Source organism: Prionailurus viverrinus, chromosome B1, assembly GCF_022837055.1.
Source record: "Prionailurus viverrinus isolate Anna chromosome B1, UM_Priviv_1.0, whole genome shotgun sequence".
Taxonomy (NCBI): Eukaryota; Metazoa; Chordata; class Mammalia; order Carnivora; family Felidae; genus Prionailurus; species Prionailurus viverrinus.
In genome coordinates, this window is record NC_062564.1 from 59,076,195 (window position 1) to 59,103,365 (window position 27,171).

Genomic DNA, 27,171 nt, shown 5'->3' on the forward strand with positions numbered 1-27,171 from the left:
CGTGATTTAGGTAGTGAATACTAATATATATGTAGCTATTTCTTCATTAAGAAGGTTTTATTTCACATCAGTCTTCATATTCTGCAACAAAGAAAACATTTTGAATAAGTCTAATTTTTAACTTTTTGAAGTATTTAATGTTCAGAATTTCTGATTTTGCTATTTGTCCGAATTACTTAGGCAAAAAGGGCAACTAGCTGTGGAAAGAGCTAAACAAGTGGAAGAGTTCCTACAGCGAAAACGGGAAGCACGGCAAAATAAAGCTCGAGCCGAAGGGCATATGGTATGATTTTTCTTTTTTTTTGAGATTTTGAGCATATTAATATTCAGAGTGAAGTTCTGGAACAAGGTAGGTATAAATGAATTATATTTCTTTACAAACATTTAAACATTTACTGAATAAAAAGTTGTGACATATCTTAACTTCTCTTCTGCCTTATCTTTTATACCAAGGTGAAATTCTGTTGATGGTTTGCTTAATTAGGAGTAAGTTTACAGCTCTATCTTTGCTTTAAAAAGGGTAGAAGTAGACATAGCAACCCAGATATTTATATTAAAACAAATGAGTTTTTACATTGCTGCCTTTGTTTTTTCATACATGCTTTTGGTTTTAAATACTTTTAGGTAGCAAAGAATTGTAGAAGAAAAATGGGAAACCTTTAGATAAATATAACTACATATCTTTTCAAAAGCACATTAGAAGCAAAAGTATATTAAAACCTCCAATTATTCCAGCTAACTAAATTAAGTCACATATCCAAGAAGATATTAATGGTTTTTAGATAATCATTTTAGTACATAAAACTTAATAGTTTTGACTTGTAGAGGTATACAAATGCCTTTTGACCTTTTGTCCACAGAATAACTGATGATTGTTTCTATCAGCTCACCACACCATGAGGCATCCTGCTAACCTAGGAAATAAGTCAGTGATATGGTAGTATATTTTGATTAGATTTATAACTTAGAGTAGATCCTAACTGGTATCGATGTGAGTTAATTAATGTAGTTATTTCAAATTTTAGCAGTTTTTTTCTTTGCAATGTCATTGAAAGATACTTAGATGTTTTAATGGTTACCCTTTATATTTTTTTTTTTTTTTTGTGTGTGACATTTATTGACAAATTGGTTTCCATACAACACCCAGTGCTCATCCCAAAAGGTGCCCTCCTCAATACCCATCACCCACCCTCTCCTCCCTCCCACCCCTCATCAACCCTCAGTTTGTTCTCAGTTTTTAAGTCTCTTATGCTTTGGCTCTCTCCCATTCTAACCTCTTTTTTTTTTTTTTTCCTTCCCCTCCCCCATGGGTTCCTGTGAAGTTTCTCAGGATCCACATAAGAGTGAAACCATATGGTATCTATCTTTCTCTGTATGGCTTATTTCACTTAGCATCACACTCTCCAGTTCCATCCACGTTGCTACAAAAGGCCATATTTCATTTTTTCTCATTGCCACGTAATATTCCATTGTGTATATAAACCACAATTTCTTTATCCATTCATCAGTTGATGGACATTTAGGCTCTTTCCATAATTTGGCTATTGTTGAGAGTGCTGCTATGAACATTGGGGTACAAGTGGCCCTATGCATCAGTGCTCCTGTATCCCTTGGATAAATTCCTAGCAGTGCTATTGCTGGGTCATAGGGTAGGTCTATTTTTAATTTTCTGAGGAACCTCCACACTGCTTTCCAGAGCGGCTGCACCAATTTGCATTCCCACCAACAGTGCAAGAGGGTTCCCGTTTCTCCACATCCTCTCCAGCATCTATAGTCTCCTGATTTGTTCATTTTGGCCACTCTGACTGGCGTGAGGTGATACCTGAGTGTGGTTTTGATTTGTATTTCCCTGATAAGGAGCGACGCTGAACATCTTTTCATGTGCCTGTTGGCCATCCGGATGTCTTCTTTAGAGAAGTGTCTATTCATGTTTTCTGCGCATTTCTTCACTGGGTTATTTGTTTTTTGGGTGTGGAGTTTGGTGAGCTCTTTATAGATTTTGGATACTAGCCCTTTGTCCGATATGTCATTTGCGAATATCTTTTCCCATTCCATTGGTTGCCTTTTAGTTTTGTTGGTTGTTCCCTTTGCTGTGCAGAAGCTTTTTATCTTCATAAGGTCCCAGTAATTCACTTTTGCTTTTAATTCCCTTGCCTTTGGGGATGTGTTAGTAAGAAATTGCTACGGCTGAGGTCAGAGAGGTCTTTTCCTGCTTTCTCCTCTAGGGTTTTGATGGTTTCCTGTCTCACATTTAGGTCCTTTATCCATTTTGAGTTTATTTTTGTGAATGGTGTGAGAAAGTGGTCTAGTTTCAACCTTCTGCATGTTGCTGTCCAGTTCTCCCAGCACCATTTGTTAAAGAGGCTGTCTTTTTTCCATTGGATGTTCTTTCCTGCTTTGTCAAAGATGAGTTGGCCATACATTTGTGGGTCTAGTTCTGGGGTTTCTATTCTATTCCATTGGTCTATGTGTCTGTTTTGGTGCCAATACCATGCTGTCTTGATGATGACAGCTTTGTAGTAGAGGCTAAAGTCTGGGATTGTGATGCTTCCTGCTTTGGTCTTCTTCTTCAAAATTCCTTTGGCTATTCGGGGCCTTTTGTGGTTCCATATGAATTTTAGGATTGCTTGTTCTAGTTTCGAGAAGAATGCTGGTGCCATTTTGATTGGGATTGCATTGAATGTGTAGATAGCTTTGGGTAGTATTGACATTTTGACAATATTTATTTTTCCAATCCATGAGCAGGGAATGTCTTTCCATTTCTTTAAATCTTCTTCAATTTCCTTCATAAGCTTTCTATAATTTTCAGCATACAGATCCTTTACATCTTTGGTTAGATTTATTCCTAGGTATTTTATGCTTCTTGGTGCAATTGTGAATGGGATCCGTTTCTTTATTTGTCTTTCTGTTGCTTCATTGTTAGTGTATAAGAATGCAACTGATTTCTGTACATTGATTTTGTATCCTGCAACTTTGCTGAATTCATGTATCAGTTCTAGCAGACTTTTGGTGGAGTCTATCGGATTTTCCATGTATAATATCATGTCATCTGCAAAAAGCGAAAGCTTGACTTCATCTTTGCCAATTTTGATGCCTTTGATTTCCTTTTGTTGTCTGATTGCTGATGCTAGAACTTCCAGCACTATGTTAAACAACAGCGGTGAGAGTGGACATCCCTGTTGTGTTCCTGATCTCAGGGAAAAAGCTCTCAGTTTTTCCCCGTTGAGGATGATGTTAGCTGTGGGCTTTTCATAAATGGCTTTTATGATCTTTAAGTATGTTCCTTCTATCCCGACTTTCTCAAGGGTTTTTATTAAGAAAGGGTGCTGGATTTTGTCGAAGGCCTTTTCTGCATCGATTGACAGGATCATATGGTTCTTCTCTTTTTTTTTGTTGATGTGATGTATCACGTTGATTGATTTGCGAATGTTGAACCAGCCCTGCATCCCAGGAATGAATCCCACTTGATCATGGTGAATAATTCTTTTTATATGCCGTTGAATTCGATTTGCTAGTACCTTATTGAGAATTTTTGCATCCATATTCATCAGGGATATTGGCCTGTAGTTCTCTTTTTTTACTGGGTCTCTGTCTGGTTTAGGAATCAAAGTAATACTGGCTTCATAGAATGAGTCTGGAAGTTTTCCTTCCCTTTCTATTTCTTGGAATAGCTTGAGAAGGATAGGTATTATCTCTGCTTTAAACGTCTGGTAGAACTCCCCTGGGAAGCCATCTGGTCCTGGACTCTTATTTGTTGGGAGATTTTTGATAACCGATTCAATTTCTTCACTGGTTATGGGTCTGTTCAAGCTTTCTATTGCCTCCTGATTGAGTTTTGGAAGAGTGTGGTTGTTCAGGAATTTGTCCATTTCTTCCAGGTTGTCCAGTTTGTTGGCATATAATTTTTCATAGTATTCCCTGATAATTGTTTGTATCTCTGAGGGATTGGTTGTAATAATTCCATTTTCATTCATGATTTTATCTATTTGGGTCATCTCCCTTTTCTTTTTGAGAAGCCTGGCTAGAGGTTTGTCAATTTTGTTTATTTTTTCAAAAAACCAACTCTTGGTTTCGTTGATCTGCTCTACAGTTTTTTTAGTTTCTATATTGTTTATTTCTGCTCTGATCTTTATTATTTCTCTTCTTCTGCTGGGCTTAGGCTGCCTTTGCTGTTCTGCTTCTAGTTCCTTTAGGTGTGCTGTTAGATTTTGTATTTGGGATTTTTCTTGTTTCTTGAGATAGGCCTGGATTGCAATGTATTTTCCTCTCAGGACTGCCTTCGCTGCGTCCCAAAGCGTTTGGATTGTTGTATTTTCATTTTCATTTGTTTCCATATATTTTTTAATTTCTTCTCTAATTGTCTGGTTGACCCACTCATTCGTTAGTAGGGTGTTCTTTAACCTCCATGCTTTTGGAGGTTTTCCAGACTTTTTTCTGTGGTTGATTTCAAGCTTCATAGCATTGTGGTCTGAAAGTAAGCATGGTATAATTTCAATTCTTGTAAACTTATGAAGGGCTGTTTTGTGACCCAGTATATGATCTATCTTGGAGAATGTTCCATGTGCACTCGAGAAGAAAGTATATTCTGTTGCTTTGGGATGCAGAGTTCTAAATATATCTGTCAAGTCCATCTGATCCAATGTCTCATTCAGGGCCCTTGTTTCTTTATTGACCGTGTGTCTAGATGATCTATCCATTTCTGTAAGTGGTGTATTAAAATCCCCTGCAATTACCACATTCTTATCAATAAGGTTGCTTATGTTTATGAGTAATTGTTTTATATATTTGGGGGCTCCGGTATTCGGCGCATAGACATTTATAATTGTTAACTCTTCCTGATGGATAGACCCTGTAACTATTATATAATGTCCTTCTTCATCTCTTGTTACAGCCTTTAATTTAAAGTCTAGTTTGTCTGATATAAGTATGGCTACTCCAGCTTTCTTTTGGCTTCCAGTCGCATGATAAATAGTTCTCCATCCCCTCACTCTCAATCTGAAGGTGTCCTCAGGTCTAAAATGAGTCTCTTGTAGACAACAAATAGATGGGTCTTGTTTTTTTATCCATTCTGATACCCTATGTCTTTTGGTTGGCGCATTTAATCCATTTACATTCAGTGTTATTATAGAAAGATACGGGTTTAGAGTCATTGTGATGTCTGTATGTTTTATGCTTATAGTGATGTCTCTGGGACTTTGTCTCACAGGGTCCCCCTTAGGATCTCTTGTAGGGCTGGTTTAGTGGTGACAAATTCCTTCAGTTTTTGTTTGTTTGGGAAGACCTTTATCTCTCCTTCTATTCTAAATGACAGACTTGCTGGATAAAGGATTCTCGGCTGCATATTTTTTCTGTCTAGCACCCTGAAAATCTCGTGCCAATTCTTTCTGGCCTGCCAAGTTTCAAAAGAGAGATCAGTCACGAGTCTTATAGGTCTCCCTTTATATGTGAGGGCATGTTTACCCCTTGCTGCTTTCAGAATTTTCTCTTTATCCTTGTATTTTGCCAGTTTCACTATGATATGTCGTGCAAAAGATCGATTCAAGTTACGTCTGAAGGGAGTTCTCTGTGCCTCTTGGATTTCAATGCCTTTTTCCTTCCCCAGTTCAGGGAAGTTCTCAGCTATGATTTCTTCAAGTACCCCTTCAGCCCCTTTCCCTCTCTCTTCCTCCTCTGGGATACCAATGATGCGTATATTATTTCTTTTTAGTGTATCACTTAGTTCTCTAATTTTCCCCTCATACTCCTGGATTGTTTTATCTCTCTTTTTCTCAGCTTCCTCTTTTTCCATAACTTTATCTTCTAGTTCACCTATTCTCTCCTCTGCCTCTTCAAGCCGAGCTGTGGTGGTTTCCATTTTGTTATGCATTTCGTTTAAAGCGTTTTTCAGCTCCTCGTGACTGTTCCTTAGTCCCTTGATCTCTGTAGCAAGAGATTCTCTGCTGTCCTGTATACTGTTTTCAAGCCCAGCGATTAATTTTATGACTATTATTCTAAATTCACTTTCTGTTATGTTATTTAAGTCCTTTTTGATCAGCTCATTAGCTGTTGTTATTTCCTGGAGATTCTTCTGAGGGGAATTCTTCCGCTTGGTCATTTTGGATAGTCCCTGGCGTGGTGAGGACCTGCAGGGCACTTCCCCTGTGCTGTGGTGTATAACTGGAGTTGGTGGGCGGGGCCGCAGTCAGACCTGATGTCTGCCCCCAGCCCACCGCTGGGGCCACAGTCAGACTGGTGTGTGCCTTCTCTTCCCCTCTCCTAAGGGTGGGATTCACTGTGGGGTGGTGTGGCTCGTCTGGGCTACTTGCACCCTGCCAGGCTTGTGATGCTGGGGATCTGGCGTATTAGCCGGGGTGGGTAGGCAAGGTGCTCGGGGGCAGGAGGGGCAGGCTTAGATCGCTTCTCCTTAGGTGATCCACTTCAGGAGGGGCCCTGTGGCAGCAGGAGGGAGTCAGATCCGCTGCCGGAGGTTTGGCTCCACAGAAGCGCAGAGTTGGGTGTTTGCACGGAGCGTGCAAGTTCCCTGGCAGGAACCGGTTCCCTTTGGGATTTCGGCTGGGGGATGGGCGGGGGAGATGGCGCTGGCGAGCGCCTTTGTTCCCCACCAAACTGAGCTCTGTCGTCAGGGGGCTCAGCAGCTCTCCCTCCCTTTGTCCTCCAGCCTTCCCGCTTTCCGAGCAGAGCTGTTAACTTATGACCTCCCAGACGCTAAGTCGCGCTTGTTGTGGGAACACAGTCCGTCAGGCCCCTCCGCTTTTGCAAGCCAGACTCGGGGGCTCTGCTTGGCCGGTGAGCCGCCCCTCCGCCCCGGCTCCCTCCCGCCAGTCCGTGGAGCGCGCACCGCCTCGCCGCCCTTCCTACCCTCTTCCGTGGGCCTCTCGTCTGCGTTTGGCTCCGACGACTCCGTTCTGCTAATCCTCTGGCGGTTTTCTGGGTTATTTAGGCAGATGTAGATGGAATCTAAGTGATCAGCAGGACGTGTGGTGAGCCCAGCGTCCTCCTAAGCCGCCATCTTGCCGCAACTCTCACCCTTTATATATTTAACACATGAGTTTGTTTTTTGATTTTGGAATTAATTTGTGCTTGTGTCCCTCCTGTAGATAGTAGAAGAGAACCTCCTGTGTTTTCTCTTACCCCATATCTCCAAAGTTAATAGCATCTGGAATTTTAGTTACAGATTTTAATTTGAAATATTTTAAAACAATTATTAGACTTATCAAGATTTATGTACTTCTTTCCTCATCACTGTTCCTTATATTCTATTCTGCTCTCACTTTGTTTGTCTTTATGGTAGAGAATATTCTCTGGTAATTCTCTTGGACAGAAACTTCCCAAGATTTGTTGGGAAATGCCTTTATTTTGTCCTTTTGCTTGAATAATTTGTAGTGGTGGTTATTTGGTGAATTTGATTACCATTTGTATGTCTGAAAAAAATATTTTGCCTTCATTTTTGAGAAATATTTTTGGTGAGTATAATATAGGTTGAAAATTTTTTCTTTCAGTACTTTAAAGATGATTCTCCAGTTATCTTCTGGCATGCCTGTTTCTGACAAGAAGTTTGCTGTCATTCTTATCTTTTTCCTGTATATGTAATGTATCTTTTTTCTCCACTGACTTTTAACATTTTATCACTGGAAGCAATTTTTTTTAATGTTTATTTTTTTATTTTTAAGAGACACAGCATGAGTGGGGAAAGGGCAGAAGGAGAGGGACAGAGGATCTGAAGTGGGCTCTGTGCTCAGAGCAGAGAGCCCAATGCGGGACTCGAACTCAGTGAACTACAAGATCATGACCTGAGCTAAAGTAGGACCCTTAACCGACTGAGCCACCCAGGCATCCCCACTAGAAGCACTTTGATTACAATATAGTTTGGTGTAGTTTTCTTCATGTTTATTTTGTTGGGATTCTTTGAGCTTCTTGGATCTGCAAATTTATAATTTTCATCAAATTTGGAAAAATTTTATGTATTATTTATTCAAAACTTTTTTTCTGTTCCCTCTCTTTGATTCCAGGATTCTCATTACCCATCCACTAGACTGTGTGATGTTCTCTCCACATCCCTCTGTTCATTTTTTTTCACTCTTTTTTCTACTTTTCATTTTTGATAGTTTTTATTTCTATACCTTCAGCCTTCAGGTTCATTAATATTTTCTTCTGCTTTGTCTAATCTATTAATCCCACCTAGACATTTTTTTTTTCATCTCAGAAATTTTTTTCATCTTGTATTTTTTAATTTACAGTTTATTTGGGTCATTTCTATACTTTCTGCATCTCTCCCTATAGTATTTATGCTTTTCTCTACATTCTTAAATTTGAACATAGTTAGAGGTGCCTGGGTGACTCAGTTGGTTGAGCGTCCGAGTTTGGCTCAAGTCATGATCTCGAGGTTCATGAGTTCATGAACCTGTTCACGACAGTTCACGAGTTCACGACAGCTTGGAGCCTGGAGCCTGCTTTGGATTCTGCATCTCCCTCTCTCTCTGTTCCTTCCCCTCTTGTGCTCTCTCTCTCAAAATAAACATTAAAAATAAAAATTTGAACATAGTTATAATAGATGTTTTAATGACCTTTTGTAATAATTCTGTTATTTTTGTCATTTTTGATTGATTTTTATCCTCATTGGAATCTTCTTTTCCTGCTTTTTCATACACCCGGTAATTTGTGATTAGATGCCCAGCATTGTGTATTTTATCTTGGATTTCTTTGTATTTAAATATGTTGGGGCTTTATTCTAGGATGCAGTTAAGCTACTTAGAAACGATTTGAGTCTTTCAAGGCTTGCTTTTAAAATCTGCTAGGCAGGTACAGAGCAGCCTTAAGTCTAGAACTAATTTGGCCCCATTTCTTCAAATACTGCTGCTTCTCCTTTTTCTCTTTAAGAGAACTCATATTAGATGGTTAGCTTGGAACTTTCATCAAAGGTCCCTTTTTCTGTGTTTCTTTTTTATCCTTTTTATCCCTTTCTCTCTTATTATTGTGTTTTAGAAGTATTCCTAGGCTTAAATTTCAGCTCACTAACATATTCTTTTGTTTTGTCTACTCTGCTGTTCAGCCCATCTAATGAATTTCTTTTCATTTAGAAACTTATATTTTCATGTCCATGAATTCTAATGTGTTTTCCCCTAAATCTCGTTAATTATATTCTCATTTTTCTGATAATACTATAGTCATTGATTAGTCTTTTTTTTTTTTTTTTTTTTTTTTAGTGTGCTATTGGCCTTCTTACCTTGGTTTCTTCTGTTTTTAACCTCTCTATTTCACAGTGTCAGCATTCATCAGATGTTTGGTGTTCACAACACTGTGTTCATATTTGGGAGTATCTTTTATTGCTCCTTACCTTTGAGTGGCCCCCTGGTGAGATGGGAGAGTTGCTACTGTCTTCTGTGTAGTTTTCAGTGAGAGTAGAGAATGGATGGGACATATTGATATTCTGCAGACAAATACCTTGGCAGTTTATTTTCTGGGCTCAGGAGACTCTCATTCTTCTTCATTATAACCAGCCACCCAGAGGATTGGCCTGACCTTTACCTCTAAGCCCTCTCTGATCACTCCTATCTGAAGGTAACTAACTGTGCTTTCTGGCTTTTGGAGATGAATAATACGATGGAAGTAATACTCTTACTGTAACCACTGTCTTTTCCTAGACCTTTTCATATTCTTAGCTTCCAGAAAGTCTTAGGGCATTCTTCATGTTGCTCACACCTTCTGTGGTAGTATTCTTTCTGACATGCTTTTGCTAATGAAGTTTCTCACTTAAAACTGATTTTCTGGACTTTTCTTTATCTCTGGATTCCTTCTGTTCTTGGGACTACTAAGAGTTTTGCTGGTTTTTGAGCACTGATGTCTATTCACTTAAAACAACAACTTTATTGTAGGATTTTGCAAGAAGGGAAGCTATAGAGTCATTTTGCCATCTTGCAATCAGAATTTAGTATTTTTGTTTTAATTTTTAAAAAACTTAAAAAAAACTTAGAGATCAGCAGTGCATTTTGACAGGGATTTTTATATGATCTTTCAAGATTCACTTTGTTACTCTATATAGAATTTCTTCATTCCCTTGATGGCTAAATGTATACATAAAACTTCACCTTAGAAGGATGCAGATAAGAGTAAAAAATGTTTTGTTTTTTTTTTAGTTGGGTGTGTGCATTATATATTAAGTTTTTTTTCTATCTGCTAATTTAACAACAAGGCAGTTTGTTAAACACTTTGGAGGTAGTAGGTTAATTAATTAAACGTTGCTTAATTAAAGCTTCATCAGACATAGTTTGTCTCTAGAGTAATTTATAATCTTAATATTGAATAAGAATACATACACTAGTAATGTGAGGCAGTGAGTAGAAGTGAGAGCTGAAATTAACTGTGGGGAGTCTTCATAGATATTAAGTTTGAAATTGGAACTTTTTTATGATGAGATAGAGATACTATTTAAAATTGGTCTCTCTCTGTTAGTTTTCTGCTGCTGTGTAAGAAATGATCATAAACTTAGTGGCTTAAAGCAACACAGATTTATTACAGTTTCTGTGGGTAAAAAATCTGCCATGTTTTAACTGGATCCTCTGCTTATGGTCTCGTAAATCTAAAATCATGGTGTCAGCCAGCTGTGTACTTATCTGAGGCTCAAGTAGGGTAAGAGCTTCTTCACTGCTAGAGTGTTGGTAGAATTCACTTTCTTGCTGCTCTAGTACTGAAATCTTCATTGTTTGACTAGCTTTTGACAAGGGATCAATAATTCTAAGAGACCACTGTCAGGTCTTTGCCATGTGGCCCCCTTCATCTCAGCAACAGATGACTTCTTGTGCATCAAACCCCTCTCATGTTTCAAATTCCTGACTGCCACTTCTGCAGCCAGCTTGAGAAAATTCTGATTTTATTTTTTTTTCAACGTTTATTTATTTATTTATTTATTTATTTATTTATTTATTTATTTTTTGGGACAGAGAGAGACAGAGCATGAACGGGGGAGGGGCAGAGAGAGAGGGAGACACAGAATCGGAAACAGGCTCCAGGCTCTGAGCCATCAGCCCAGAGCCCGACGCGGGGCTCGAACTCACGGACCGCGAGATCGTGACCTGGCTGAAGTCGGACGCTTAACTGACTGCGCCACCCAGGCGCCCCGAGAAAATTCTGATTTTAAAGAGCTCATGTGATATCACCTCACACCTGTCAAGAAAAATGCCTAGTACCAAATAGATATGAAATAGCAAGTGTTGGTGAGGATGTGGAGGAAAGGGGCCCCTTGTGCACTGTTGTAATGTGAATTGGTGCAGCCACTGTGGAAAATAGTATGGAAGTTCCTCATAAAATTAAAAATAGAAATACCAGCTGGCTTAGCAATTCCATTTCTAGTTATTTACCCAAAATAAACAAAAAGAATAATTCAAGAAGATATATGCCCCTATGTTCATTGCAGCATTATTTACAATACCCAAGATATTGAAGCAACCTAAGTGTCCATTGATATAGTGTGTACACACACACACACACACAAACACACACACACACACACATACACACACACACACAAGAATATTACTTAGCCATGAAAAAGAATGAATCTTTCCATATGGGACAACATGGGTGAACCTAGAAGATGTTATGCTAAGTGAAATAAGTCAGAGAACGACAATATACTGTATGATTTCACTTATGAAATCTAAAAAACAAAATACATGAACAAACAAAACAAAATAGAAACAGACTCATAAATACAGAAAACAAATTGGTGATTGCCAGAGGGGCAAAGAGTGAGAGAATGGGCAAAATAGGTGAAGGGGATTAAGTGGTATAGACTTCCAGTTATAAAACAAGAAGTGATGGGGATGTAAAGTATAGCATAGGGAATATAGTCAGTTATGTTGTAATAAGTTGTATAGTGACAGATGATAACTAGACTTACTGTGGGATCATTTTGTAATGTACATAAATACTGAATCACTCTGTATACACCTGAAACTAATATAATATTGTGTGTCAACTATAGTTGAATTTTAAAGAAATAAATAGCTCACGAGTATCTCCTATCAGTGAATAAATATTTAAACAAACAAACAAATAAATAAATAAATAAATAAATGGCTCATGTGATTTGGTCAGGCTCACTGCATAATGTCATTTATTTATTTATTCATTTATTTATAACGTTTATTCATTTTTGAGAGACAAAGCATGAGTGAGGGACAGGCAGAGAGAGGAGGAGACACAAAATCTGAAGTAGGCTCCTGACTCTGAGCTGTCAGTACAGAGCCCAGTGAAGGGCTCGAACTCACTGACTGTGAGGTCATGACCTGAGCTTAACCGACTGAGCCACCCAGGTGCCCCACTTTAAAAAAAAATTTTTTTTTAAGGTAATGTCTCTATTTTAATGTCAGTCATCTCATTTAACATAACCCAATCATGGAGATAAAACCCATCCTATATAAAGTCCTGGGGATTATGTAGCATTTGTGAGTCTGTTGGAGCAGCAAGGAATTAATAAGAAACCTTGGAGCTTCTCTCTCTCTCTTTCCCTCCCTCCCTCCCTGCCTTCCTTCCTGAAAAATAATAAAAGCTTAATTAAAAAAAAAAAGAAAAACTTTAGAGCTTCTAAAATTCTGCCTACCATACTCTTCTTTGTTATTTTAGAGATTATATCTTGGGACAGTAGACTAGGCTAGGTGAAGGAAGCTCCTTTTAAATGCTGTCTTTATCAACATGCTTGATAGAACTTTATACTCAGGTCTTCAAATAAAGAACTTTTTAAAACTAGGTTTTATTAAGATATAATTTAAATACAATGAAATTCACCACTTTTGAATGTATATCACAGTGAGTATTGGGAAATGCATATAGTCATATTACTACTGCCACAATCATGGTATAGCACTATTCCAGCATCACTTAAGTTTTATCATCTCACCATAAGAAAAACAAAATTTGTAACTGTGTAAGATGATTCACGTTAACTAAACTTACTGTAATAATTATTTTTCATATGTATGTATGTATATATATCAAGTCATTATGTTGTACACCTTAAATTAGTACAATATTAATTGGCACTTATATCTCAATAAAACTTGGGGGAGGGTTTGCAGTCAGTCTACCAGAAGCTATAAGAAACCACTGATGTACCTCCTGTCACTATACTTTTGTCTTTTTAAAAATTTTATGTAGGGGGCACTTGGCTAGCTCAGTGGCAAGAGTATGTCACTCTCAATCTCAGGGTCAGGAGTTCGAGCTCCACATTGGGTGTAGAGATTACTTAAATAAAAATTTTAAAAATAAAACTTGTAGGGGCGCCTGGGTGGCGCAGTCGGTTAAGCGTCCGACTTCAGCCAGGTCACGATCTCGCGTTCTGTGAGTTCGAGCCCCGCGTCGGGCTCTGGGCTGATGGCTCGGAGCCTGGAGCCTGTTTCCGATTCTGTGTCTCCCTCTCTCTCTGCCCCTCCCCCGTTCATGCTCTGTCTCTCTCTGTCCCAAAAATAAATAAACGTTGAAAAAAAAATTAAAAAAAAAATAAAACTTGTATACAAAATTATCAGTTATATATGGTTTTTTTTGAGGCTGATGTGTATCAGTAGTTTGTTCTTTTTTTATTCCATGTTGAGTCATATTCCATTGTGTGGATGTACCATAATTTGTTTATTTATACCTCAGTTGATGGACATTTGTGTAGTTTCCAAAAGAGATGCCTTTAAACTTGTTGGAATAATGTGAAAATTAAGTTCACAGACTTATATGCATACCTGTGTAATTGACTGGCCTGTCCTTAGGGAGCCCTCCTTTCTGAGTTGACATATCCCTCCTTACTATGTGTTACTTAGCTAGTGACTATTTTACATTCAAGCTTCTGAACGTTGCTGGAGGAAATTAAAGCTACAGTGATTAATGTCAGGTCAATTTTTGGTCTCTGGTTTCAGCCAAGCTGCTGAATCCTGCTAGCAATCCTTTTATATCTTCATGGTCAGCAGCCTCTCCCATTGTCCACAGTGGAAATTTTCCTCTATGTTTTTGTCCCTTATCTATCTTTCTATGAGGATAATCATTATTTCATAGAGAAAATTAGGCTTAAGAGTCCCACATTTCCTCATATTTTCTGCCTCCAAAGTTATAAATTTATTTGTAATTGTACCAAATCTTTCTTTGTTTTCTTTAGTCTCAGGAAAGGATAGAATTTCCTCTGTTCAAAAGTCGTCTTTCCCATTCCATCCTGTTTGATAATTTTAATTCTAATAATTATTAATATCTCATTTATTGGGTACTTTATGTTAGGTGTGGTTCTACGTTCTTATATTAACTCTAATCTCACAACAGTGCTCTGGGGTAGATCCTGTTACATTGCCAGTTTATATCCTATTGAGGCATAAAGAAAAATTAACTAGCTCAGGTTTTATAGCTATTAAATGATAGAATAAGTATTTAAATTTCTGTAGTCTGACTTTAGAGCTCACACTTTCATCTGTTTACTTAAGGACCTTCCTTATCTAACCATCAGTTATTTCAGACTCTCTTTTCTGAATGTTCTTTGTTTATTGATAACCCTCCCTAGCCTACAAATATATTTGTGTTCCTCACATTTCTACGTAGTCATCATCCTGTCCTCCTCTTCCTCTTTATAGCCAGGCACTTCAAATTAATGAAGAACCTGTTGTCTCTTACTGCTTACCTACTATTCAATTTTCCATTCAAGTCCACAGCTTATTATGACAAAATCATCTTGAAACTTGACCATTCTGCGATGTTTGATCTCATGACTACTTCGGTATTTGCTCCTTGGCTTCTGTGATACCATATTCTCTTTATTTATCCGTTACTTCTCTGATTACTATTTCTAAATATCTTCTATAGGATTCTTCTCAGTCTTTAAATGCTGATATTCTCTGGGGTTCTCTCCTTGGTTATTTTCTTTCTGTAAATAATATCCTGGGGTGCTCCCACATATTATTTAATCAGGGGCTGATGATTTCAATATCTGTACCAGTTATTCAGACACCTCTCCTAACTTCTCTCTAGTTGCCTCTGGAATCATTTCCTCGGTGTTGCATCAGCATCCTGTTTTTAAGAACTTATTTTATTTTAAAAATTATCTTAGAGTAAGATTAACTTTATTTTTCTTTTCCACTAGTTTGAATTTTAACACATGTATAAATTCATGTAACTACCACCACAGTCAGAACATAGAACAACTCTTTCACCCCAGAAATTCTCTTGTGTTCTTCTTTTTTTTTTTTAATGTTTATTTATTTTTGAGACAGAGAGAGACAGAGCATGAATGGGGGAGGGGCAGGGAGAGAGGGAGACACAGAATCGGAAGCAGGCTCCAGGCTCTGAGCCATCAGCCCAGAGCCTGACGCGGGGCTCGAACTCACGAACTGTGAGATCGTGACCGGAGCTGAAGTCGGACGCTCAACCGACTGAGCCACCCAGGCGCCCCCTTGTGTTATTCTTAATATAGTCTGCATCCCCCATCTTGGCAGCCACTGATCTATTCTCCATTACTATAGTTTTGTCTTTTTAAGAATATCTTATTTTGTATGGATGTGTACACACATATATAACAGCATATAGCCTTTGCAGTTGGCTTCATGTATTTTAATGATATTCATCCAAGTTTTTGCCTATATCTAGCTTTATCTTTTTTGTTGGTAAGTAATATTCCATCATATGGATGTGCTACGTTTGTTTGTCTATTCACCCATTGAGCATTTGGGTCGTTTCTAGTTTTTGGTAATTATGACTATTTTTGTCATATTTTATTGGTTGGAAGCAAATTACAGATTCTCCCCACGCTCAGAGGGAGGGGATTACACAGGGGTGTCAACCTCATGAAGCAAGGTTTATAGAGGCTACCTTAGAGTCCATGTGCCACATTCTTGTTAATTATTTTTGCTCTGAAGTTTACTTTCTTTGATATTAGTATAACCATTCTAGTTTCTTTTGATTAGCGTTTGCATCGTACATCTAGTTTCATCTTTTTAAACTACCTGTAATGACTGATTTGGTAAGATTTTTGTAGTGAATCTGTAGTTGGTTTGTGAACTTTTTTAAGTCCATTCTAACAATTCCTATTTTTAATCAGTGTGTTTAATGTAATTGAATTATATTATTATGTTTAATGGCATTTAATATAATTATTGATATGTTTAGATTTATGCATGACTTTTTTTTGTAATTTTTAAAAATGTTTTATTGATTTTTGAGACAGAGAGCGCAAGTGGGGAAGGGACAGAGGGAGGGGGACAGAAGATCCAAAGTAGGCTATATGCTGAGAAGAGCAAGCCCAGTGGGGGACTTGAATTCACAAACTGCGAGATCATCACCTGAGCCAAAGTCGGACATTCATCCGACTGAGCCAGCCAGGTGCCCCACACTTTATTAATTTTCTGTTTGTTCTCTCTTTTTGTTTCTCTTTCCAAATTCTTGCCAACTTTAGGTTATTTGAACACTTTTTATTACTTCATTTCAGTTAATCTCTTCTGATTTTGGCTGTGTTTTTCATTTATCCTTTCAGTGGTTGCTAAAGGGAATTAAAAGCATACTTTACTTTTCATAATAAACAGCATTTTACTACTACTTGGAATGTAGAGATCCTTCCACCATAAAGGTCCCTTTACGCTTTTGCGTTTTATGCTATAGTTGTCTTATCTGTTATATTTAGGTGCATTTACATCCCTACCAAGCAACGTTATAATATTTGCTTGCAACTTTAAATATATTTCAGAACTCAAGCAGACAGGAATACTTTGTTACATTTACACAAATATTTACTGTTTCTTTTGCTTTTCCTTCATTCGTAATGTTCCAGCTTTTCTTAAGTCATTTGTCTCTAGAAATTCCTTTAGCAGTTCTTTTAGATCAGGCCTGTTAGCTATAAATCCTCATTTTTATTTCATCTTTATTTGGAAGCAATATTTTCACTGGATGTAGTATTTTGGGTTACATTTCATTTTTTTATCATTTAAAAAAATGTCACCTGTCTTCTTTTGGTCCTCCATAGTTTTTAATGAGAAATCCTCACCTACTCAAATTATTTTCCTCCTGTAAGTAATGTCTTATTTTTCTCTTGATGCTTCAAAATTTTGTGGTTTTTTGTTTGTTTGTTTTTTGTTTTTGTTTTGTTTTGTTTTTGCTTGTCTTTAGTTTTAGCAGTGTAGTTAAGTTGTCTCTGGCATGGATTTCTTTAGGTTTATTCTGTTGTTAGTTTGCTTGGTTTCTTGGAATTGTAGATTCATGCCTTATGCCATTTTGGAGCCATTATTTCTTCAGATATTTTTTTTAGTACTGAATCTCTTCTCTGGTTCTCTGATCACATGAATGTTAGATCTTTGTTCTAGTTCCATGGGTTTGTGAAGCTCTGTTCAATTTTTGCCAGTTTCTTTCCTTTTTTTTTTTTTTTTTCTTTTTAGAGAGTGGGGAGCAGAGGGAGAAGGAGAGAGCGAATCCCAAGCAGGCTCTTTGCTCAGCAGAGCGCCCTATATGGGGCTTGATATCATGACTGTGAGATCATGACTTCAGCTGAAATCAAGACTTGGGCCCTCAACCAGCTGAGCTACCCAGGGGCCCCTCCAGTTTCTTTTCTTTTATTTAGATTGGATAATTTCTATTCCCTTTTCAGGTTTTCTTACTCTTGCCCCTTTCATCATCATTATGCTTATTTGATCCATCTACTGAATGTTTTATTTCGGTGATTGTATGTTTCATTTCTTGTGTTTCCATTTGATTTTCTTTGTAACTTTTTTTTAATGTTTATTTTTGAGAGAGCAAGAGAGAGAGAGAGAGAGAGAGAGAGAGAGAGAGAGAGAGAGAGAAAATGAGCGGGGAAGGAGCAGAGAAAGAGGGAGACAAGGATCCGAAGTGGGCTCTGTGACAGCAGCAAGCCCGATGTGGGACTTGAACCCATGAACTGTAAGATCATGACCTGAACCAAAGTCAGATTCTCAACCGACTGAGCCACCCAGGCATCCCTGGTTTCCTTTATTTCTTTATATCATTTTATTCTTTGCTAACACTTCCTATTTTAATCTTTTTTCACCACTGTTCATGATTACTTTTCAAGCACTTTTATAATAGTGTCTTTAAAGTTTTTGTCAGATAATTATATTAATATTATAATATAATTTTATTATGTAACATAGTAGTGATATAATTATAATAATAATTAATGTTTAATGTCATTTAAATAATATGTTAATTGCATATTCCCAAGTAAATTGAAATTTTTTTTTGTGGTTCTTCATGCGCTGATTAATTTTGGACTATATCTGAACATTTGGGATGTCATAGTATTAGATTTTGAATTTTGTTTAAATCATACAGAGATTGTTGATTGCTTTTGTTTTAGCAGACAGTTGACCTATAAGGCCCAGGCTACAAGTACCTACTTTTCTGCAGTTCTAGTTAGACTTTTTTTTCTCAATGTCTTATAGTGCCCTTCAGATGTGTCCTGCATGTATACTGCCCAGTGTGGTCTGCCTGAGATCTGCGTAGAGGTCTGGCTGTTAGCTCTATTTTCAAAGTCTTTGGTGTATAGAACAGGATTATATCCATACATACACAGGTTACCAGTGAGCCCAGGATTTTATAAACAACTTATGAGGTCATTTTCCTAAGTTCCACCCAGTTTGCCATCAACTTGATGTTTTCCTTTCCCTGGGGCTCCACTTTTCAGTCTTCCTGGTATAACCTTCCTGTCTAGGCTCTACCTTTTTGGCACGTCAGTGTCTTAGGAGACAAAGGTTCCCCTCCCTTAGAGTTTTGCTTCTTGTAAGCTCCTTTTTCTGTCTCAGCTGCCACCACAGTGGTGAGCTTTCCTGGGAGCTACAGCACATGAGAAAGTTTAAAAAAGGAGAGATAAAGAAAAAAAAAGTGGGAGATTTCCTCCCTTCTCAAGTTTTCCAAAGAGTTCCCTCTGCAGTTCGTAAGCTAGACCTAGAAATTTTCTTCTCTACCTGTCATTACCAGAGTGTTTAATTCCAGGTTTTTGGCCAAGTTAGATTTAAGCCAGAAGAAAGATTGTTTTAAAAAAATGATAACTCACCATGTGCTTGGTGGTACTTTGAGTTCTGGTGTTCTCTAATTTACCTCCTTCTATTTACTTTTCAGAGTCCTCAACTGTTGTGTCCAGATTTTATAGTTCTTTTCAGTGGGAGAAGAGGGGTAGCATGTGTTTCTAACATCTTACCCAGAACTGGGCTTTCCATTCCTTCTTTCTTAACATTTTCAAAACTAAACTTGTTTAATTATCTTCACATGTACTTCCCTTTCTGTATTACCCATCTTACTGTAAAGAATCACCATCAAAGATGGTTTGACTTTGAGGTTTTGATTTGAATGGCTGGGAATTCAAGTGCTCTTTCAGAATCTTCTGTCTGTCACTGCCTATCTAGCTCATATCCAACCAGTGACCAAATCCCATGTTTTCTACCTTCTGAATATCTTGTGTTCTCTTCTTTTCTATTTTTATTTCTGCCCTTGTTGAAATTCTTGTCACTTGCTATTCTTTCCATCTCTTTACTTCTAATCTTGGATCTTTCTAATGCATCTTTTACTTGAGCTGCCAGTAATCTTTCTAAAGCAAAACTGAATGCATTGCTCATTTGCTTGAAGTTATTCAGTGGTTCTTTATTGCTTGGAGAGTAGATTAAAACCACTTTAGCTTAGCTGAAAGCTTCCATCCTTAGGCTTTCTTACTGTTCTTGATTTTCCTCTCTCTCTTACTTTCTTCATCCCTTAAACTTCAGCAATACTGCACTATTTGCAGTTCTCAGAAAGTGCTGTTTCTAGTTTTTGCCTGAAATCGCATTTTCCTTATCTTCTTGACAAGAGAGTTCATGGTACTTTTTTTTTTTTTTTTTTTTTTTGCCTTGTTTGCTTGGGCACTACTGCAGAGGATGAGGGAGAGATTCAGTGGGGAAGAGTAAATTGGTTTCCTACTGTGAGGGGAATGGTGATTAACTATAGACATAATAATTATTATATACAGCGTGTTATGTAGCTTACAGAAAACTTGCTGATTTTTTGACCTTCGTTTATCTTCATAGGAACTTCAGAGTACAGACATTGTATTGTCACCATAGGGAAGAGTTTATCAGCTCTAATAATTAGGATTGGGAAGAAGAGTGGGAGAGGAGTATGGTAGATAACTCAAGGAGTTCAGAGTCTACTCTGAAAACACAATCAAAAGTCTTTGGGAACACTCATTCATAATGTTACGTGCTGTCTCTGAGCAACCCTGTCTCCTGTAGGAGACGCTCCTTAGCCCAGCATTGTTGGTATTGAAAAAGATCACTTTAAAGTAGACCTAACTAAAATAGAGATCCACATTTTGTAGTAAAGAGTGAAAAAGAGGTTTGATGGGGGTTTTACCTTGAAAAATGCAGTTTAAAAATTATTTTGTTTTATATTTTTATCAGAATTTTGGTTATATTTGCAAGTCTGTATTAATTTGAAAGTAATTAATTTGAGGAGGATTATAATATTTGACAGAATTGTGTAATGAATATAGTATGCATTTTATCAAATCCAAGATACAACTGTAAGTCATATTGTTATTTTACATCTGACTCAAAGAGAAAAACTGTTGCCAATTTAACTGATACATTGCTTTTTTGTCACTTCATTTTTTATTTTATATTTGCTGAATTAACTTTTGAATTTACATTTTTGATTATATCATTCTTGTGAATCCATAAAAAGGAAAATATGAATGAAATAAATTGATAAAGACATTCATTCCTAAATCTACTTCACATTCATAATATACCTTTCCAGTCATTACTTTCTTAAATCAGGGCCATTGATGTTCATATTTTCTCAAATAATATTATTCTCTGTAACACCAAGTGCATTGAAACTTCAGCATTTCTTAAAAGAGTACTTCAGTTTTATCTCTTGGATTTTCTCTCAAGTCAACACCAGTCTACCAGTTTTATTGCTAGCATTTTCTTGCTCTTATCAAAAGGAATCAATGAGAGGTTTTCAACAACTAGGGGGGGTCATGTTTCCTCTTGAGCAAGCTCATAAATGATATTTTATATCTAAACTTCAAGGAATTATAGTTGTCCGATTATGACGCCAAGAAAGAACTAACAAAATTTAGACATCACTCAGATATAACATTTATGTTACAACTGATGTCTGGCCGAAAGTTGATAAGTTTATAACAGATTGTAAGATGCCATGGACTGTGAGATGACCCCCATTTAAAAAATGTTAGAATGTTAAAAATATTCATATCAGAATTGATGAAAGATGGTACACCTTCACTTCATAATTTTACATGTTCTACTTTTATAACTGTAATATAAAAAAGAACCATTTTTTCAGAAATGGCAGAGACTGGCAGTTTTCCAAAGATGATTTCTTAATTTTTTAATACCCAAAATATTTTGAGGAATCAACATTGTAATTCTTTGCAATTTTCTTTTATTCACTTAACTTATCTAATCCTGTCATATTTATAGATGATTTTGCATCTGATTTGAATAATTTTATAATATTACTATCATCATCTTTATGAAATCCTTTATATTTGGCAAAATTTGCAATTTCCTTTGTCATTCACTTTGTATACCATCCAACAGTCAGGGAGAGATTGATCAGCAAGGACCTTAATGTGATGAATGTAAATAGGAACTGGTGTTAGGTGAGGATGGAATAATATGTGGGGACTAACTTTATAGTGGTCATTAATGCATATTTTGGGATGGTGAAACATTTTGTTTCTCAATTCAACATTGTAACTGCTGACATCTTTATATAACTATACCTAGAACATAGTACAAAAATGAATATTTGTAATCACTGACTCTTCAGGAAAAAAAATTAACCAGTGATTTAAGGCAGTATTATTTATTAATAAGTGTTAATACTCATTATTTGTATAGTTTGAAAATGTATATACATTTACATTGTGGTTTATCCTTAAAATCACTCATAAAAATCTCCATTTTGCTGATGAAGAGAAGCAATTTTAAAGAGGTTGTAACAGATTTAGGTCTCAAACCTGATATGTATTAGGTAATACATTTACAAATCACATTATAAATAGACAAATCTAAACAGGATTAAGTTCTGAGTCTTAAAAATTAATCTTTTGTAATTGGGAAACTGTAAATTATTTGCTGAGTATATTTCATTAAGTGCTTTGGGAAATCATAATGAATTATAACATTGTTTCTATGGCAAAATGAAATTAAAGTCTCCTGACTTATGAATAAGCCTTTGGAACACAAATTAGTTTTAGGTTGAATTGAAATTTAAAGAAACTGGATTTAAAAATAATTTTATATGCTTGTGTATGTATTCAAAGTTTTCCCTGTTTAGGTCACTGAAATTTTCAAAAACTGAAATTTTCAAAGGTTAGGGAAACTAACAAGGAAGACTTTCAGCCAAATAGTTTGTTGTCCTGTATGTAAACAGTATGAATAAAAAGTAAAGTAACTGAGAATCTAATTCTGACAATAATTCTTTGGAGTAGGAATTATCACTACCAAGTTACAGGTTTTGAAACCAGCTCACAGTCCTTAGTACTCTGCCTAACATCATGTAGTATGTTCAGAGGCAGGATACAAGCCCAGTGCTTGTGACTTTGGAGATTGTGCTTTCAGCTCTTTGACTATGCTTTTTGCTCCTTTTTAAAATCTCATATTAGTATTTGCTTTAATTTAGGTAAACTTTTAGACATGGTAATTTTGTAGAGCAAGGGTAGGCAAAGCTTTTCTGTAAAAGGGCAGGTAGTAGATACTTCGGGCTTTGCAGTGCATATGGTGTCCTACAAAACAAACGAGTGTGGTGCTGTTTTAGTAAAACTATATTTACAAAATCAGGCAGCAACTTAGATGTAACCTGGGTATTAGAGTTTGCTGATTCTTGTTAAACACTATCCTAATATCAGGTTAGTTCTTCAGTACTAAGTTGTTGATTTTAAAATATTTTTTTCAGTTCTTTAAAAATTATTCTCTTTTTATCCTTCTAAAATATAATGTTTGGTACATAGGAAAGAATAGATGTGTAAATTATGAAGCAAAATACTACGCTTAGGAGGTACAGCACTACTAATTTCAGTCCGTATGCTGCTTTCTAATCTAGGTATTGGCAAATGTTTTTCTATAACGGGCCAGATAATAAATACTTTAGGCTTTATTAGCCATAAGGTCTCTGTCATAACTACAAACTCTTCATTGTAGCACAAAAGTAACCGTCAACACTGTGTAAATGAATGAGTGTGGCTGAACTCCAGTAAAACTTTATTTATGAACAGTGAAATTTGAATTTCTTGTAATTTATGTGTGGTCAAGAAATATTCTTCTTTTCATTTTTTTCTACCATTTAATAATATGAAAAACTATTCTTAGGTTATGGACCATAACAGAAATAGGTAGTAGGTTGGATTTAGCCTGTGAGCTGTTGTTTGTCAACCTCTGTCCTAACCTTTTTTTTTCTGCCTTCTCCTAGAGGTTGCCATTATCCTGAATTGTGGATTTATCATTACTGTGGTTGTTTTAAAATAATTTTTTCCACTTATGTATATGTACCTACACAATATATTATTCTTGTTTGTTTTTGAGCATTATGAAAATTATACTATATATAGACTAGGACTTGTTTTTTTCATTCAACATTATTTTTTAAAATTCATTCAGTAGTTGAGTATAACTGTATAGTAGTGTGTATATACCACAATTATTCTCCTGACAGTCAGTATTTATTTAGTTTGGTTTGATTTCTGCTTTGAACATCCTTGAACATGTTTCCTGGTACACGTGTGCAAAATTTTTCTTGGTTATCAATTTTCTTCTGTTGAATTACTTAGAAAAACTTCTGAATTATTTCCCTTGAGAAATGTTACTTTCTTATTAACTGATCTTAAATAATTCTGTATTTATTTATACTAATGGAAAACTGTCTTGAAAATGTTCAGTTAAGTGTTAAACATTTCATTTATTCTTTCATTCATTTATTTAGTATTATACAAACATTTATTGACTATAGTATGTTAGGTTTTGTGCCAGCAAGAGAATGTAAGATAAGCAATAAAGTAGATAAATAGTTAAACCAGCAGTTTAATAATAAGAGTGGGTGTTTATTGAAAGTTTACTATGCCAGGCCTTATGTTAGATCTTTTATATGCACCACCTCTGTGTTAGGCCACTAGGGCTGCTGTAACAGAATGTCACAAAATAAGTGGCATACCAACAGGAATTTATTATCTCACAGTCCTGGAGGGTAAAAGTCCAGGACCCACACGTCTACAGGGTAGGTTCCTTCTGAGGACTGTAAGGAAGAATCACCCATGCCTCTTCCCTATCTTATGGTGGTTGGCTGGCAGTCTTTAGCCTTCCTTGACATTAAAATCATCACCCTAATCTCTGCCTTCACTTCATATAGTTTTCTCCCTGTATGTGCATCTGCTCCACATTCCCTTTTTATAAGGTCACCAGTCATATTGGATTAGGGCCTACTCTAACAATCTCATTTTAACTTGATGAAGATGCTATTTCCAAAGAGTAGGGTAGTAGGCATTAGTACTTCAGCATACGGATTTTGGAAGATCAAAGTTCAGCCCATAACAGTCTCTTTTAAACTTTACAACAGTCCCAGGTAACTCTTTAGAACCTTAATGATAGTAGTCCCATCACAAAGTATATTGCATTATAAAAACCCTAGATACTAAAAAGTAACTTATACACAGTTCCAGAACAAGATGGCATAAACCCACTTTTCCTGGCTCCTCCCCTCTAAATATAGTTAAATACTCTGGAAACTAGTTAACATACAATTATGGTAGAATTCTATATGCTGGAAGGAAGAAGATGAGCTAACTAGGGACTTCAGGACTTAGGAATAACAGTGTGGTATGTGGTTCCCTGTTTTGTTGGTTTTTTTTTTTTTTTTTTTTTTTAAGTTTATTTGAGAGAGAGAGAGACAGAGAGCACACACAAGCAGGCAAGGGACAGAGAGGGAGAGAGAGCCATGAGATCATGACTTGAGCCAAAATCAAGAGTCGGACATGTAACCAACTGAGCCACCTAGGCAATCCTCCCTGGTGTTTCTTTTTATTTCGCATTTTTGTGGGCTGGGCCTGGATCCCAGATCCACTGTAGATGAAAAAAAGCAAAAACAAAAAGCAAAAGCCTGATCTCACTTGCCAAATTAATGGAAAAGAGGAATATCAGGAGGATCCTGTTGTAAGCTGTGGGCAGCAATGAAGTTTCAGGCTGCCCCAACCTCATTCCACAACTAGAGCATGGGCAGGTAACTTGGAGAGCATTTTGACCCACATTGGCAGCAAAGCCTTGCACCTTCCCGGTTCTACTCAACATCTAGGGCACTAGCAGGTGATTTTATCTGACCACAGCAGTAGTAGCCATGAAGATCTGTGTCTCCATACCCTCTGTCTAGTGATGTAAGAAGACCCAGACCCAGTGTCACCTGCCTCCCACCCTCAGGAGATCTTCCAGTAACAGTACATGGATCAGGGAGACAACTTTCATCATCACAAGATAGCACCCGGAGGGATTGAGCAGGAGAGCCATCAGCACCAGAACAATGAAGCTGGTTAGAATAATATTACAAGGATTCAGAGAGGCAAACTGTTATCAGTACTAAAGCCCACGAAAGTAGGCCAGAACCGAAATGCTAATCCTAAATGGGCCTACTGCCTGCTAAAATTGAAGACATTAAGAGTCTTCTAATATAATAACTAAAATATTCAGAACATAATAAAAAATCACTTGTCATACCAAGAACCAGGAAAACCACAACCTGAATGAGTAAGGCCACTGAGCTGCCACTCATATCAAGATGAATTACATACTGGAATTCTCAGACAAAGATTTTAAAGCTGCTTCAAACAAATGCTTCAATGAGATAAAACTCTCTTGAGTGAATAAAAAAAGGAAAATCCCAGTGAAGAAAGAGAAGTTATAAAAAATAAGCAAATAGAGATTATATAATTGGAAAATATAATAACCAATATAATAACCAATTGGAAAATCCACTGGATAGATCCAGTGATAGTGTGGAGATGACAGAAGATAGAATTACTAAACTTGAAGATCAACTTAATTTACTCAGTTTGTACAACAGAGAGAGAAAAGACTGAAAAAAGTATTTCAGTCTTAAGTATCTGTGGAACAATAAGAAAAGATTTAACATTTTTATCATTGGAGCCCAAAGGACAAGAGAAAGTGTGAGATTGAAAAAAGTATTTGAAAACTTTCTACATTTGGCAAAGGACATAACCTACAGATGTAAGAAGCTGAGCAAATCCCCAGCTAGGATAAACAAAGAAATCTTCATCAAGCAGTATTATTAAATTTCTGAAATTAAAAGATGAGACAAATCTTTAAATATACACAGAGAGATGACATATTATATTACCTATAAAGCAGCACCAAATTGAATGACATCAGATCTTTCATCTGAAACTGTGGAGTATAGGAGGAAATGACGTAACATTTTTCAAGTGATAAAGGAAAAGAACTCTCGATGCGGAATCCTTTATCTGATGAAACTGTCCTTCAGGAATGAAGGGGAAATAAAAATATTCTTAAAGTAAGCTAAAAGAATCTGTTAACAGAGCAAATAAAATTGCTTAGGACAAAGAGAGAGATAAAGAGAGACATTATATAATAAGATCAGTTCAATAAGTCATTTCAGGAACACCTGGGTGGCTCAGTCAGTTAAGTGGCCAACTCTTGATTTTGGCTCAGGTCATGATCTCACAGTTGTGAGTTTGAGCTCCTCGTTGAGCTCCGTACTGACAGCATGGAGCCTGCTTGGGATTTTCTCTCTCCCCCTCTCTTTCTGCCCTTACCTTGCTCATACATATGAGTGCACTCTGTCTCTCAAAATTAAAAATATATATATATTTTAAAAATACTATTGCAGTTGTAAATGGCTGTACAACAAACAGTGGAGTTTTAAAATATACAAAGCAGAAACTAACAGCTAAAAGAATAAATTCACAAGTATAGTTGGGGACTTTAGCACCCCATTCTCAGTGATTGATAGAACTGCTAGACAGAAATTAGCAATGATACAGAATAGCTAAACACCATCACAAGCTAACAAGTTCTAATTTACACTTACAGAGCATTCTACCCAACAGTAGCACAATACACTTTTTTTTTCAAGTGGAAATGAGTTAACATGCAATAATACATTCACCAAGAAAGACTATATGCTAGA

General features: G+C 36.6%; 1 protein-coding gene across 6 annotated transcripts in view; it reads left to right on the plus strand.

Moving 5' to 3' along the window:
• The window catches only part of NEK1 (NIMA related kinase 1), a 248,558-nt gene that overhangs the window by 103,539 nt on the left and 117,848 nt on the right, over positions 1-27,171 (plus strand). For all 6 annotated transcript variants that reach the window (XM_047856749.1, XM_047856753.1, XM_047856750.1 and 3 more), the window contains exon 18: positions 181-283. In XM_047856749.1, coding sequence (XP_047712705.1) covers positions 181-283 — 103 coding nt within the window. The remainder of the gene's footprint in view (positions 1-180; positions 284-27,171) is intronic.